The 14,373-nt window shown below is 38.2% G+C and overlaps 1 protein-coding gene across 3 annotated transcripts in view; it reads left to right on the top strand.

Moving 5' to 3' along the window:
• Nucleotides 1-14,373, top strand: part of JAKMIP2 (janus kinase and microtubule interacting protein 2) — a 68,047-nt gene that overhangs the window by 26,440 nt on the left and 27,234 nt on the right. For 2 of the 3 annotated variants that reach the window (XM_047102505.1, XM_047102588.1), the window contains exons 7-15: nucleotides 151-207; nucleotides 1,375-1,494; nucleotides 2,545-2,673; nucleotides 5,754-5,837; nucleotides 6,518-6,580; nucleotides 9,120-9,218; nucleotides 10,670-10,768; nucleotides 12,560-12,613; nucleotides 13,451-13,516. In XM_047102505.1, coding sequence (XP_046958461.1) covers nucleotides 151-207; nucleotides 1,375-1,494; nucleotides 2,545-2,673; nucleotides 5,754-5,837; nucleotides 6,518-6,580; nucleotides 9,120-9,218; nucleotides 10,670-10,768; nucleotides 12,560-12,613; nucleotides 13,451-13,516 — 771 coding nt within the window. The remainder of the gene's footprint in view (nucleotides 1-150; nucleotides 208-1,374; nucleotides 1,495-2,544; nucleotides 2,674-5,753; nucleotides 5,838-6,517; nucleotides 6,581-9,119; nucleotides 9,219-10,669; nucleotides 10,769-12,559; nucleotides 12,614-13,450; nucleotides 13,517-14,373) is intronic. The other variant, XM_047102655.1, reaches the window with a different exon arrangement.

Genomic DNA, 14,373 nt, shown 5'->3' with positions numbered 1-14,373 from the left:
TTCTGTGTCTCCCTCTCTCTGTGCCCCTCCCCCACTCACACGCTCTGTCTCTCTTTCTAAAATAAATAAACATTAAAAAATTAAAAAAAAAAACACATATAAGAAAATATGTACAAACTCAACACCTGAAAAGCTTCATCTGTTTTCCAGGACCGAGAAAAGCTCATCCGTAGGAGAAAACATAGAAGAAGTTCCAAGCCAATTAAGGTAATGGGAAAACTAGGTTATCAGGCTTTTGCCACAAACACTGCCAGGGAAGTGAGGCTTGCCAAGGAATCTTCCTGCAAAGATGTGATAAATCAGATGTTCCTACACTGAAGCAAACCATGGGCTTTATTTGCTAGAAGAAAATCTCTTCTCCTGACAGTTCTTAGAAGTCCCCAAATGATTGTGTTATGGATTTTAACCTTTAAAGTTTGCTTTAATATGAGACTATCTGAGTGAAAGAAAGCACTGGGTTTGATGTAGAAAGCAGTATCTGACAAGCTGGAGAGTCAAACTCCAAGAACATGCAAGAGATACATATGATTTAATGCCTCCCAGCGAAAAATATTATTAGTGTCTCATACCCACCCTATAATTGATTAGTATATTTTTATTATTCAGTTGGACAGTATTACTGATAAGGGTTTGATTTTTATTCCATTATTCACTTGGATAATATTATTGATAATGATTATTAATAATGGTACTCTCAGGGGTGCCCGGGTAGCTCATTCAGTTAAGTGTCCAACTCTTGATTTTGGCTCAGATCATGATCTCGTGGTTGTGAGATTGAGCCTCGCATTGGGCTCTGTGCTGAGTGTGGAGCCTGCTTGAGATTCTCTCTCTCACTCTTTCTCTGTGCCCCTCCTCTGCTCACGCTTGCACTCTCTCTCTTCTCTCTCAAATAAACTTAGAAAAATTATCATTAAAAAATAATGGTACTCCCAATCCACCAATATTTGTATAGCCTCTTACAATCCACAGAGTTTTTTTTATTTAATTTGTCTACTTGATTTTGTTTTTATCAAGTACATCATTTGATTTGGATATGGGATTGGATGATAAGACTTAAGATTTGACAATCTCACATAGATGCCTGGACTTTAGGTTTCTTGATTAGATTTTAAATACTGAAAAGACTATTCAGTGAATGGAGCCAAATGTTAATGAATATTCCCCCCAAAACTTCAGAAGTGTGAAATAATGTGGGACAAACTTTTATTGGAATTACAGTGTTCATGCCCAAAGCTTTTCTTTCATCTGAGAAGCACTAAAGGACCCCTGTCTTCTGTGTCCATTTGCACATATGCCAGCCGATGGTGCCTTCATAATATGTTGACTTTCTCCACTTCTAGTCGTGTCAGTAAATATGTACTTTCCCTCCCCTAGAGGCCTGTTTTGGACCCATTTATTGGCTACGATGAGGACTCCATGGATTCAGAGACATCATCTATGGCATCATTTAGAACAGACCGAACACCAGCTACTCCTGATGACGACTTGGATGAAGTAAGCTTTTCCGCTTCTGTAGTCTTTTGTGATATTGTCACCAAATCTTTCCTTTAAGGTGGGAAAGAAGCCTTGCACTTCTAATATCCTGTATGAGCTGCACAACATGATCACATAATAGTGAACCCTTTTGACTTTTTTACCTCTTGGAAAATAGCTTAACCTGTGTCATGTAGCCTTTTTAACAACTTGTGTAAACTTCTGTAACTTGAAGACTTTTTTTTTTTTTTTTTTTTTTTTTTTTCAAAATAAAAGTCCCTTTTCTGGACTGCCTGGATGGCTCAGTCCATAGAGCATGCAACTTTTGATCTCGGTCATAAGTTCAAGCCCCTACTTAAAAAAAAGAAAGTTTCCAAAATTCTTCATCTAGGGAAGGTGTGAACCAAGAAACAAGCTTAGAAGAACAAGCTTCTCAATACAGTTAAAGACAGGATTTGGCAGAATGTGCCCTGTAGACTACCTTTATCAAAATCATCTAGGGGGATTTGATCACATTGAAAATTCCTGGATTCTACTGCACAACTCCTGATTTAGGATCCTGTGGGTAGAACCCTCAACTCTGCATTTTTCCCAAAACTCCCTGATGATTGTATTATGTTCTGAAGTTTGAGATGTAAAACTATAAAACTATGTTTTTATAATTTATCTCTGGAAGAAGTTGTTGGATTTGAATGTATTGAAAAGAATTGAGACTAAAACTCTAAGTATTATTGACTCACATTTGTATCCAGACTAGATATAAGTTCTCATTTGGGTCCAAAATTGACTGCAATGCAAACCCAAATGAACAATCATCAGAAGTGTATAAATAAGCAAATGCCTCTTATTAACAAATATTGAGTATTTCTGCAATGTCCATCTTGAAAGTACATAATTCATGTCTATGTATGCATTTTAAAATTAAGAATAAAATCACACCAAATCTAGTATCAAACATTTACTTCTCCTTATAAAGTGGGAAAATGTTAATATTTCATATTGAACACAGGACCAGAACGTAACATAATTATTTTTTGGCTTTTTTTTTTTTTTTTTTTTGGTCACCTTAAGAGTTTAGCGGCTGAAGAATCGGAACTACGCTTTCGACAATTAACAAAAGAATACCAGGCCCTTCAGAGAGCATATGCCCTCCTACAGGAGCAGACTGGAGGCATCATCGATGCTGAAAGAGAAGCCAAGGTCAGTATCCATCCAGGGAGCATGCTCTGAATTGGCTTGCAGCAGTCACAACATGAAAGTACTATGGACGTAAAAATATCAATAGGATAGCTTTCCCTGGATCCTTCTCTCCACTGTGGCTTTTGAACTGTTTCATCTTTTATGTCAACAAACCTTGGATCTAGAGACATTAGAACCAACTTAGATCGATGCTTTTGTTCCTGTAAAGATAGTAGTTCTTATGCTTGCTATTTGAAAACTTATATTTTCAAAGCTAGACAATATTGAATTTTGATAATCCACTTTATTTAGCTTCTTTCTTGGGAAAAAAAATACTTCAGTGGTTAGTCATTTTCTTTTCTTAGTTAATAAGTGCACAGCATGAAACTGAAAGCTCACAAAGAATTTTCAGTGCCAGTATCTCATTTGATTTTTATAATAGCACCCTAAGGCAGGTATTTTATAAAAGAGGAGTTTAAGGCTCCGAGAGGTTAATTGACTTGCCCAAGATCACACAGCTAATAAATAGAAAACTTGGATTCCAGGTAAAATCTAACTGGGTCACACGTTCTTTTCATTACACTACATCTGCCTCACGGTTTTTTAAAAACCATTATTTTAAGACACCCACCCCCCACACACACATACATATATGCATACAGTACTAATGCTTACAATTTATTGAGTGCTTGCTGTGTTCCAGGCATTGTTCTAAGCACTTTACATACATTATCTCACGTAATCCTAAAACAACCCTATGAGTTATAGGCTATTATTAACTATGTGCTTTTTATAGGAGAGGAGATAATAGCTTAGTAGGAGTTAAATGTAGATTAGCTAGGTTGAAACCAGGATATGTAGCTTAGTTAGATGATAGCTAGGATATGAACCTCGTGTTTCTGAGTTCACTCATAACCACCATGCCATAACTGCCTCATAGATTAATTTACGTGGGGCAAGAAGGAATATGACCACCCAGTGATTTTGTCTCACTTTCAATTTAGAGGGTCTGTAGTGTGCTGAGGAAAGTTGTAAGAACTACTGTTAGTTGTTTAGTGGGACAGGATAGATATTATAATTATGTATTTTTAAATGGAAATATATGTACATGCACATGTTTATACGTAACTGAATAAATGTTTTAAAAAAGAAACCTGTGATTTGGAATAGACAGGCAGGCAATCATTAGAAAGGGAGGTATGTGTGTTCCTTTGTGTTTATGCTCTACTATCAGTTGTGGTTTTCATTTTCAGTATGTTCTAAGCATTCTCACCAACATAGGATTGGTCATTTAAAATAAGACCATACGTCTTGTTTTTGAAGAGGTAATGATGTAGAAACTTTCTCTCATCTCACCCTCTTCTCCAAATAAAGGTTTAGCATTATCTCTGGCCAAAAACAAAACAACTTAATCATTCTCAGCAAAATAGTGTAAAACAAATCAATATGTTAGAAATAAAGCAATAGAGTAAGTTCAAAAAAATAAATAATATAGATGAATGAGCATCAGTGAAACAAAAGATGTAATCATTTTGATACACGAAAGAAAATTGATTGTACTCAACACTCATTTGAAGTTAAAATGATTCTTGGCAAAATTAAGCTTAGAATTTTTTTTAACCTGATAAAGGTAAATATAATCTTCATTGTCCAAATATACATCTTCCTCATCATGAAGAATAAGAAAAGGAGGGATTCCTGGCTGGCTCAGTCAATAGGGAATGCAGCTCTTGATCTTAAGGTTGCGAGTTTGGGCCCAATGTTGGGCATAAAGATTACTTTTAAGGAAGGAAAGAGGAAGAATGGAAGAAAGAAAAAAGGAAAGGATACCTGCCATTGCTGACTTTATTCTACATTGTAATAAGGAACCTATCCAGATAAGACAAAGTAAAATATGTGTATGGGCAAAAAGCAAACAAAAAGCCACTAATTTTTCACGGAGAATAAGGTCCTGTGTAGGGAGAATACAAGGGAATCTGAAAACAAATGAAGTCCGATTGCTCCTTAGAAGGTCAGTGTCCAGGGGTGCCTGGGTGGCTCAGTCAGTTAAACATCCAACTACAGCTCAGGTCATGATCTTGCCATTCATGGGTTCGAGCCCTGCATCGGGCTCTGTGCTGATCAGTATCCAAAATTGCTGATACACACACACACATGCACGCACACACACACACACACACACAATACATACATGCATGCATACATCTGGATTTAGATTTAAAGCACAAAGTTGGTTCTGAAAGAATGGTAAGTTTTGGGAGAGGCAACATGAGAGAAGGCTCCCCAGAAGGGGAATTTGTTCAAATAAACAGAGAAGTGGAGGGTTATAAGGCATATTTAGGATATAAGGAGATCACCAGTAAATCAGGGGTGAACTTTGTTGATGAGTAGGGGGAAAAGACTGCAAATATAATGGGAGTTCTCAAATCTCAGCTAACAAGTTTGAATTTTAACCTGATAATAAAGAGAACATTGAAAGTTTTAAGCAAAAATTTAGACCATAAAAATAGGGTTTTTTAAAGTTCATTTATTTATGTAGAGAGAGAGGGAGAGAAGGTGAGTGGGGGAGTGGCAGAGGGAGATGTAGAGAGAAAGACTCCCAAGCAGGCTCTGCGCTGTCAGCACAGAGCCCAGGCGACGTTCTCATCTCATGAACTGTGACATCATGATCTGAGCTGAAATCAAGAGTCAGATGTTTAACCAACTGAGCCGCCCAGGAGCCCCGACCATAAAAATAGTTTTAAAAGGAGGGGCACCTGGGTGGCTCAGTCGGTTAAGTGTCTAACTTCAGCTCGGGTCATGATCTTGCAGTTCGTGGGTTCAAGCCCCTCATCAGGCTCTGTGCTGACAGCTCAGAGCCTGGAGCCTGTCTTCAGATTCTGTGTCTCTGTCCCTCTCGTGCTTTCTCTCTCTCTCTCTCTCTCTCTCTCTCTCTCTCTCTCTCTCTCTCAAAAAAAACATAAAAAAATAGTTTTAAAAGGATCTTTGGTCATAGAAAAAAGTCGTTTTTCTTTCTTATTGAGTGCTAATCAAGGAACATGAGGGGAGGAAAAGTACTGAACCATTTTACTTACTGAGTTCTGGAATTTTGATTTCACTAGGCTCAGGAACAGCTTCAAGCAGAGGTGCTAAGATATAAAGCCAAAATTGAAGATCTGGAAGCGACTCTGGCTCAAAAAGGGCAGGTAGGCATTTGATGGCTAGCACTCCTGCAGATGCAGACAATTCAACCTGACCTTCCTCTAGACCACCCTTTGCATGGGCCGCACCCAGGACACAGCTTGGCTCTCCACAGTGACCTTTCTCACACTGTGTCAGAATGTTCAACTCTGTGTTTCTGTCCCTGGTGTTTTTCTGGCCAGAGTGTGAGCCCAGCTACAGCAACGAATGAGGCTGGGCAAGAGAGGGAATGCCAGAGGAAGCGGAGCGCTGTACAAATAGCCTAGAGTGGTCATAAGCTGCTAAGACAAAGACCCGCCCCTCAAGCTGCATTCTTTGCCTCTCTGCTACATTTATGGTTCTGCATTTTAATGTTTTCCATCCATATGTATCTAGCCTGTGTGCATTCTGACCCTTTTCACTTTTTGCCTGTGTGGTCACTTCTGAGTCCCCGGAAGGCTGGTCCTGGATTATTCAGACTGAATAAGTTAGAGATAGTGAGTGACAATGAAGAGGGGGTTCAATTTTCCTGGCAACTTTGGCCCCAATGTTCTTGAATGAGGAGCTGACGGGGGTGGGTGTCATTTACCAGCCATCAGCAGGCCAACAAACTGGGTGAGAGAAGACAGCTCTGGCAAAGTGGTTTGACACAGGCTCTTTCGTGCCACTCTGAAATGCTGACTACACGGTATTCTTTGTCAAACAGGATTCACACTGGGTAGAAGATAAACAACTTTTCATTAAGAGAAACCAGGAGCTTTTAGAAAAGGTATGTTGGGCGCAACACCCTAGTGGGGCAGAGGAGAAAATGATGAGAGATCCAGGAGCAGCAGGGGGTCCTCTCAGGAGTGGCACAGGGGCTCGGGGGAGGGGAGGCTTTCCCGGCGCTGCACTCTCCTCTGCTGCGTGCTCAACTGCATCCCTGTCACCACCATTGCCATCACTTAGTGGCACGTGTGCATGGCTCTGTGCTGGCATTGTGCCAACTTGAGAGGATGTGATCCCTGAAGCTTATTGATTTGTTAACTATATGTGTGTGTGTGTGTGTATATATATATATATATATATATATATATATATACTGTGTAGGTACTGTACATCTATATGTATATATATGCACACACCCACACGTGCACACATCCTATGTGGTTGTCCATCTACAAAAAACACACTGTGATTAGGACCTGTTATTTTGTGCAAGGCAGTGACAGAATATAACTCCAAGAACATGCTGCACCCTAGCATAGACTGTGTTCTCACTCTTAATCATTTTGCTAATCTTGGCTATTTATATACATATATATATGCTTTTTTTAAATATATATATTTATATATATATATATATATATATACTTTTTTTAAATAAAGAACTTTTTAAAAGATGCATCCAAGGTACAAAACAGCATGTCCAGGAAGTTGTTCAACAAATCAAGATGCAAAAGCATGGTTTAGGCCTAGTACATATAATTAATTCGATTATCTGAACCCAGGCTTTTGATTGGGGCAGTGAAATACAGCAGAGATCATTTTAACTTCAAAGGTGGTTCTTTCCATCAGTATTCACCTTCCATAAATCCAGTGAAAAGATTACAAAGTAACTTTAAATTATTCTTGAAAAAAAAAAAAAAACCAGAATTTGAAAGCCCATTTGAATAAGGGAAATAATTCTGTTGGTTCATCCAAAGGTTATGTAGAAATTACTTTAGGATTTTTTCTGCCAATATTCACTAGCCATGGCAAGTTGAAAATTAACCACAACACTCTTATAAGCATGCATAGGGAAAGAAGATGCTTGTCCTCCCTCCCCTCTGATCTAGCAGTCCTTACCCTACCTCACTTTCTGAATGAGGAGAAACAGAGCAGATGGATAGAAGGCGGGTGGGTATTCCAGGATCGAGAACTGGTACTCTCAGAGAGGTGAGGGGTCCCTGTAAAGAAGCTTCATCACACATCGGCCCTGGTCTCTGAATTGCAACCCAAGATCCACTGACCTAATTGCTAGTGCTATCCACCAGAATCAAACATCTCCTCAAATATCCCATCTCTGATCCAAATTCAAGATTCTAGGTAGTAGAATCTCTTTTTGTGATCTAAGTCAACTTCTAGTAGTCTCAGAGATGCCCAGTAGTAAGTGTTATTACACTTCTTTATCACCTAAAAAATAATTCTCATTATGTCTTCTGTCTGATTCCATTCGGTCTTGATTTCTTGGGCTACAAGGAGAATTTGAGGGGCTCAAGCTTCTAAGAGTAAAAGAAAACCAAAAATGATAATAAAGCTAAACATCCTACTTCAAGTGTGTATACTTGGGGAAGTAAGATTCATCCTATGATAAAAAGGCCCTGGATTTTTGTTTCTAAGTTCAAGATTTTAAATAGTTACTGTGCCTAAGGGTCCACCCACACAGCTTAAAAATCAAAGGCAGCCCCGAACCTATTACAGATCATGAAAATTTTCTGAGCCCTTGTAGATATGGGCCTGTCTTACAGGGTGAGGCGTATTTTACGCAACTAACTTAATTCTATGCTTCATCAGGTTATAGACGTCGTATAGGAAAACAGAGGGAAAAGGTGTAACTTCTAAATGGGTAAACAAAAGAAGCCTCTTCTGGTAGGGGATATTAGAGTTCCGTGTTCAAGGAAGAATAGGATTTCCTCACACAGGAAAGGAAATGGGGGGAGCCTCTTTCAGGCAGAGAGATGAGCAAAGATACAGCTCCTGGCATAATCAGTCCATAGGGTAGATAGGAATTTCTAGATTCTTATGTGTGATCACATGTGAGAGTGTGTGTGTGTGTCTAGAGATGACAGAATATTTAAGCCTGGAAAGCTAGGTGTTTGAATTCCATATTGACAAGTTTGGCTTTATTTTATGGGTAACTGGAACCCCTCAAAGTTTTGTATATGATCAGAGCTATTTAGGTAAAATTTCTCCAACCGTTTGTAACTCCAGAAACAAGAGATGTCAGTGTCCATGATTTACCCCATTAAATTTAGTCTCAGGACACTGTCCCTGACCCACAGCAAGAGCCTAATGAGTACTCGCAGATTCACTACTCACAGGGTCCCCAGACGTTGTCAGTGAATGTGTGTCATCTTGTCTCATTTTCCTCCATGACACAAAAAACTCAACCAAAGGATAACTAGGAGGAAAGCCTAAGATTTCTTTTGCTCACATCTCATTGGGATTTTTTTTTTCATGGTCTAGATGATTTATTCACCACGTAAACGAGTGCTCTCCATGCTTGCTTTGCTAAGCTGTAGACGGTGTTTGCAATGTTCACCTAACTTGAGGATTTACTTTATTAGATAGAAAAACAGGAGGCAGAAAATCACCGGTTGCAACAAGAACTACAGGATGCCCGAGACCAGAATGAGCTGCTGGAGTTTCGAAACCTAGAGCTAGAAGTAAGGCAATGATGATAATAATGATAATAGAAATACTCATAACAGTTAACATGCACTGAACACATTCTGTGTGGGAGGTGCTGAATTAAGCATTTCTGATGTGTACTCTCCTTGGACCTCAACGACCATAATCAGGATTTTATAGATGAGGCAACCGAGGTTAAACAACTTGCCCAAGACCTGTGACTATAAGTGGTGAAACACTGACGCAAGTCAGAATTGTCTGCTCAGAGACTGTACTTTTCAACACTATTGCCTTTAAGAACAAGACTAATGAATAATTTTTAAATAATTTAAATAATAGATATCAAACTTCATCAATATTTCATTGCTTCTCAATAATCATTTCAATCCTTCTTTGAATTCTGACTCATAAAAATGTTACCTCAAGAACAGTATTTCAGACTGGTATATACAAAAATATTTTGTTTTAGACACTTGAATTTGTGAGTAAACTTTTAAATCTATAACGTACTTATGAAAAAGGCCGAAAAGCAAGGTAACTTGTTTAAGGAAATACCTTGGCTAACCTGGCCAAATTTCTGTCTTTTTTATTTTTTTTTAAGTAAAACATAATAAAATCAGATTTTTATTTTATCACACAGAATCTGGCCTAGTGGGGTGCCTGTCTGGTTCAGTCAGTAGACCACGTGACTCTTGATGTCAGGGCATGAGTTCAAGCCCCATGTTGGGTATAGACATTACTTATAAAAATAATCTGAAACACACACACACACACACACACACACAAAACCTGACTTCTTTTGGGTGTCGGGTGGCTCCATCAGAAGAACGTGTGACTCTTGATCTCGAGGTCATGAGCTCTAGCCCCACATTGGGGATAGAGATTACTTAAATATATATTTTTTTAAAAAAAGAATCTGGCATAGGGTCTGGTTGAATGTATGTTGATATGTAAAAGGTAAGAAATTTCCCATTTGATAGCTCTGTTATTTTGCCAGCAGCTTCTTTTTGAGATTTTTTCAAATTAGATTTGGATAGAGTTAGTGGTTGGTGCTCCTCCGTGAAGAAGTGTTAAGTCATCTTTGGTAGCCCACATATCTTAATCATAAAGCTTGAGTAGATTGAATATGCAAAAGGCTGTTAGCTGCCATAAAACTTCATGGTCAAAAGACCATTCTCTGTGACACCTGAAAGCTCTAAATATTCATGTAGTTTAAATTGGAACTTCACTTCCTACATTTCTCTGATCAAAAAACTTGCAAGACTGAATGACACTATAAATTCTTCTACCATACTTCTTAGTTGATTTATCTCTTCTTTTCCATTAAATTTAAGCATGAACATCTTGAGTTCAATTTTTTTTTTTTGCACAATGACATTGATAAACTGAAACAGTATAAAGAGAGAACACAGACAACTGGTTTAGCATTTGATCAGTTGTTGCTTTTTGTTTTTTAATTCCCATATACTTTTCACTGTATTTCAAGGAAAGAGAGAGACGATCCCCTCCATTTAATCTACAAATTCACCCATTCTCAGATGGTGTGAGTGCTCTACAGATCTACTGTATGAAAGAAGGTGTCAAGGTAGGCAGACACTCAATTTTTATGTTTGTAGAAAGTGGAAAAACTGGGAACTGGAAAAGGGGAGGTTGTTCATGACTTGTTTTTCAGTCACTGGATGTCATTTTGATACAAACTATGTAGATATTGAAAATAGCTGCACCTAGGGGTGCCTGGGTGACTCAGTCAGTAGAGTGTGCTACCCTTGATCTTCGGGGTCATGAGTCCGAGCCCCACATTGCATGTGCAGCTTACTTAAAATAATTTTTTTTATTTATTAAAAAGATGTGTGACAGATGTATGAATGGTTAATAGAGAACACAATAAACCATGATTATTTAGAACACAATAGCATAAGGAATGATGCAAATTCAGATATTAAGATAATTAACCTTCATTATCTAGGGGAGATACTAAATAAATTCCATACTTCAAGAAACACATTTCAAGGATACCAGATAAAAAAGTGTTTGTCGAGTCCCTTTGTTGTGCTGTTCTAAGTGCTGTGGGATTCATAATCTTGGAATTTGGTGCTGGAAGGGACCTTGAAATCATCTGGTCCACCCTCTCTTTTGATATGTTTCATCTAGGGAAGATTTGTCTTTTGGAAGGATTTATGATTTGTAACATATTGTTCATTTAGATAAAATGTAATTTTATCTTTAGGGATATCGGAATACATTTTAAACATTAAGGTTGAATGGAGGTGGCTCCATCTCCTGGAAAATATATTATCCCTTCAATGTAATGAAATCACATAGTGAATATCTATCCCAGAGGGAAAGCTGGGATGCCTCCCGCTATTCCTGGTCTCTCCTTGACCTTGTGCATGGCCCTTCCTGCTCCCGCCCCAAGCTGCCAGATAATACCTGCTTTCATTGCTTTCTCTCTATCTATGAGATTGAGCTAGACCTCCGCCTTCCTGGTGGAAGGAAAGGATATACCGCTATCTGAATGTGAGTAAGAGTAAGAGGAGAAAGTGGTACTAACGCAGTAAAAAGTGGGAGGAAAATTAGGCAGTAAAATTGTGTTTCCTTGTTTTTCATCCTGAACCTCTTTCATGGTGTTTAAATTTCTGGCCTTCCTGGTCTGCACAAAAATTTGTAAACCAGAGCCATGTTTTTGTTTTGTTTTGTTTTGTTTTTTATTCAGCTCTAATTAAATGAAAAGTACTTTACTTTGTCTTTTCCTTAGATGCTTTTTCTTAGATAAATCGCAAACAAGCTAATCCAGTGGATGTAATTTATATTCAGGGAAATTTTTTCAAATGGAGTTCGGCTACTTCAAACTGTCTCAAGAAATATAGTCAAAATGAGCTGTTTTTCACAGCATGAAATTAATGCTAAAAGATGGAATGTGCTATATTTTTTTCTATGTGGCAGTCAAAATCTCAACCAGGTTAGAATTCCATTAATTAAAATGAAATTGGTTGATTATATTTATTACCTGTTAGTTTTCTTTATACCTAAAATTTATTGCAATTGAAAAGAAAATGGCAATTATCAGGAAAAAAAATTAATGAAAGAATTCAAGTCCTTATTATAAACTAGACTCTTTGATATAGAATCTCTTATCCTCAAAATCAGGAGATATTTTGCAGCTGGTGAATTTGAGAATGAGCCATTAAGTAGTTTTCCCAGGTTCACGCAACTTGCGAGAAGCAGAGTGGAAACATAAAGCCACATGTACCTGATTGAAAACAACCCAAGGAAGTACAGGTCTTAAAATGTCTACTCAGACTTAAGGGTCGGGCACTGATAGAATGCTAAACCGCATTTGTGTCTTTAACTTGAATGTATCTCCTTGATATTGCAGGATGTGAACATCCCTGATCTCATAAAGCAGCTTGATATCTTGGGTGATAATGGGGTAAGTAATGAATTGATTAAGGGCAGTAAAGATACGAATTTGCCCAATGAGAAGCAAGAAATATTTGCCAGTCATGTAAAATAATAGCAAGTGAGATACCATGTTCTCTTAAGGATGTGGCTCATGGGAGAGAACCAGTCATGGTTTATCAAACAAGTTAGTTGAGGGGTTCTAAGGATCTCTGGAAGGTAGTGGCAGAAATGGAAACTGGTAAAGTCCTTTTCTTCGCGGGCTGGTTTCAGGTTTGAATGCCGACCACATCTGCAGTGATTAAAGCTAATTACCTTCTCACTGTTGCTTAGAGCCATCCGGCGTGAAATTAATCAGTCATGCAGTTGCAAATGTTGCTAAATACTAGGGTTGGTGGCAGCCCCATAAAAATGGACCAGGAAACTATAATCTCTTTTCTTTCTAAAAAACACCTTCCAGGTAGGGTCAAGGCATATTAATTCAGTGGGAGGACCGTTCATTGAGCTACTAGGTGAATGATGCATATGCAGGTTGAAAGAGTCACACCATTTTTTTTTTTTTGCCTTGAAAAATTATCAAAGGAGAGAACAGAATCAATTAAATCACATCAAACGACTGTGAAACAAAATCAAGTCCGTTTTAGAGATATAAAAAAATCACATTTAATGTACTTTTTACACGTTTTGAATGAACATTTTAAGAATTGTTACCAAGTGAAATAGAACAGTTGTTAACCTTCATGCATGCATAGGCAAGAGTATCTATAACAGGCAGTTAGGCAGTATTTTCTGATAGTGTAAATATTGTGTCTTCAGCTTATTTTCTCTTTTCTCTCTCTCTCTCTCTTTCTCTTTTTCTTTTTGACAGAACTTAAGAAATGAAGAGCAAGTGGCCATAATCCAGGCCAGCACTGTGCTGTCCCTGGCAGAAAAGGTAATACATCATACTAACATTCAGATCATCTCAGTGTCTGGCTTAACCCCTAAAGACTAGGGTAGGGTTGAAGGACATTCTCTTTGCACATGACTTTGTGTTATTGAATACCTAATAAATGTCTTTTTTTCAGGGTGATGCAACCCCTATAGAATGGGAACACACTAAAGAAAAGTGTGATTTGGGGTGGGTGGATAATTCTTGCTCTGTAGTCTCTTAAAAAAATGTATTTCTTACAAAATGGAAAACTTTCTGGATTATATTATCCACACAGTCCCTCCCAAGCTGGGAAACCAATAGAGGTTTTTGTTGAGAGATGGTAAACTAGAGAGCCTGGCTCTTTTTATGGGCTTTTCCCTGGGTGTGCATATAGCAGTTGTTCCCAGATGATTCTGTAACCTGGCGGTGGTTCATGGCTATACAATTCAGAAAGTCCAACCTGGGGACTGTCAGCTGAGCAACACTGAGTGTGTGCTCTGGCCCCCTTGTGTCTTAACCTGGTAAATGGCAGGAAGAGAGGAGGAAAGAGCCAATCTGAGAAGCCTGAGAAGTGGCTGTGTTCAGGGTGCCTTGAGAATCAGCACATACTTGAAGAGGGAAGGGCTGCTATAAAATAAAAGATTACTTAAAAATTATTAAAATAATCCCTTTTTTGGATACTGATTCAGGGAAACCAAGGCGGGGGGGAAACATTTTGCTGACACCTGGGGAGATTTTAGTATGGACCAGGTATCTGATAACAAAAGGAATTATATACATGTGAAATAGTACCTGGTATTTGCTTTTTAAAAAACTTAGTTCCCTTGCAATTTAATTACAGACCCATCACTTTCCCTATCCACAACACATTAATAACC

Source organism: Lynx rufus, unplaced genomic scaffold (assembly GCF_022079265.1).
Source record: "Lynx rufus isolate CCGP_SWC_20201006 ecotype Redwood Valley unplaced genomic scaffold, mLynRuf1.p SCAF_1, whole genome shotgun sequence".
NCBI lineage: Eukaryota > Metazoa > Chordata > Mammalia > Carnivora > Felidae > Lynx > Lynx rufus.
Note: the sequence above shows the minus strand (reverse complement) of the source record. Positions and strands in the feature narration are given on the sequence as shown.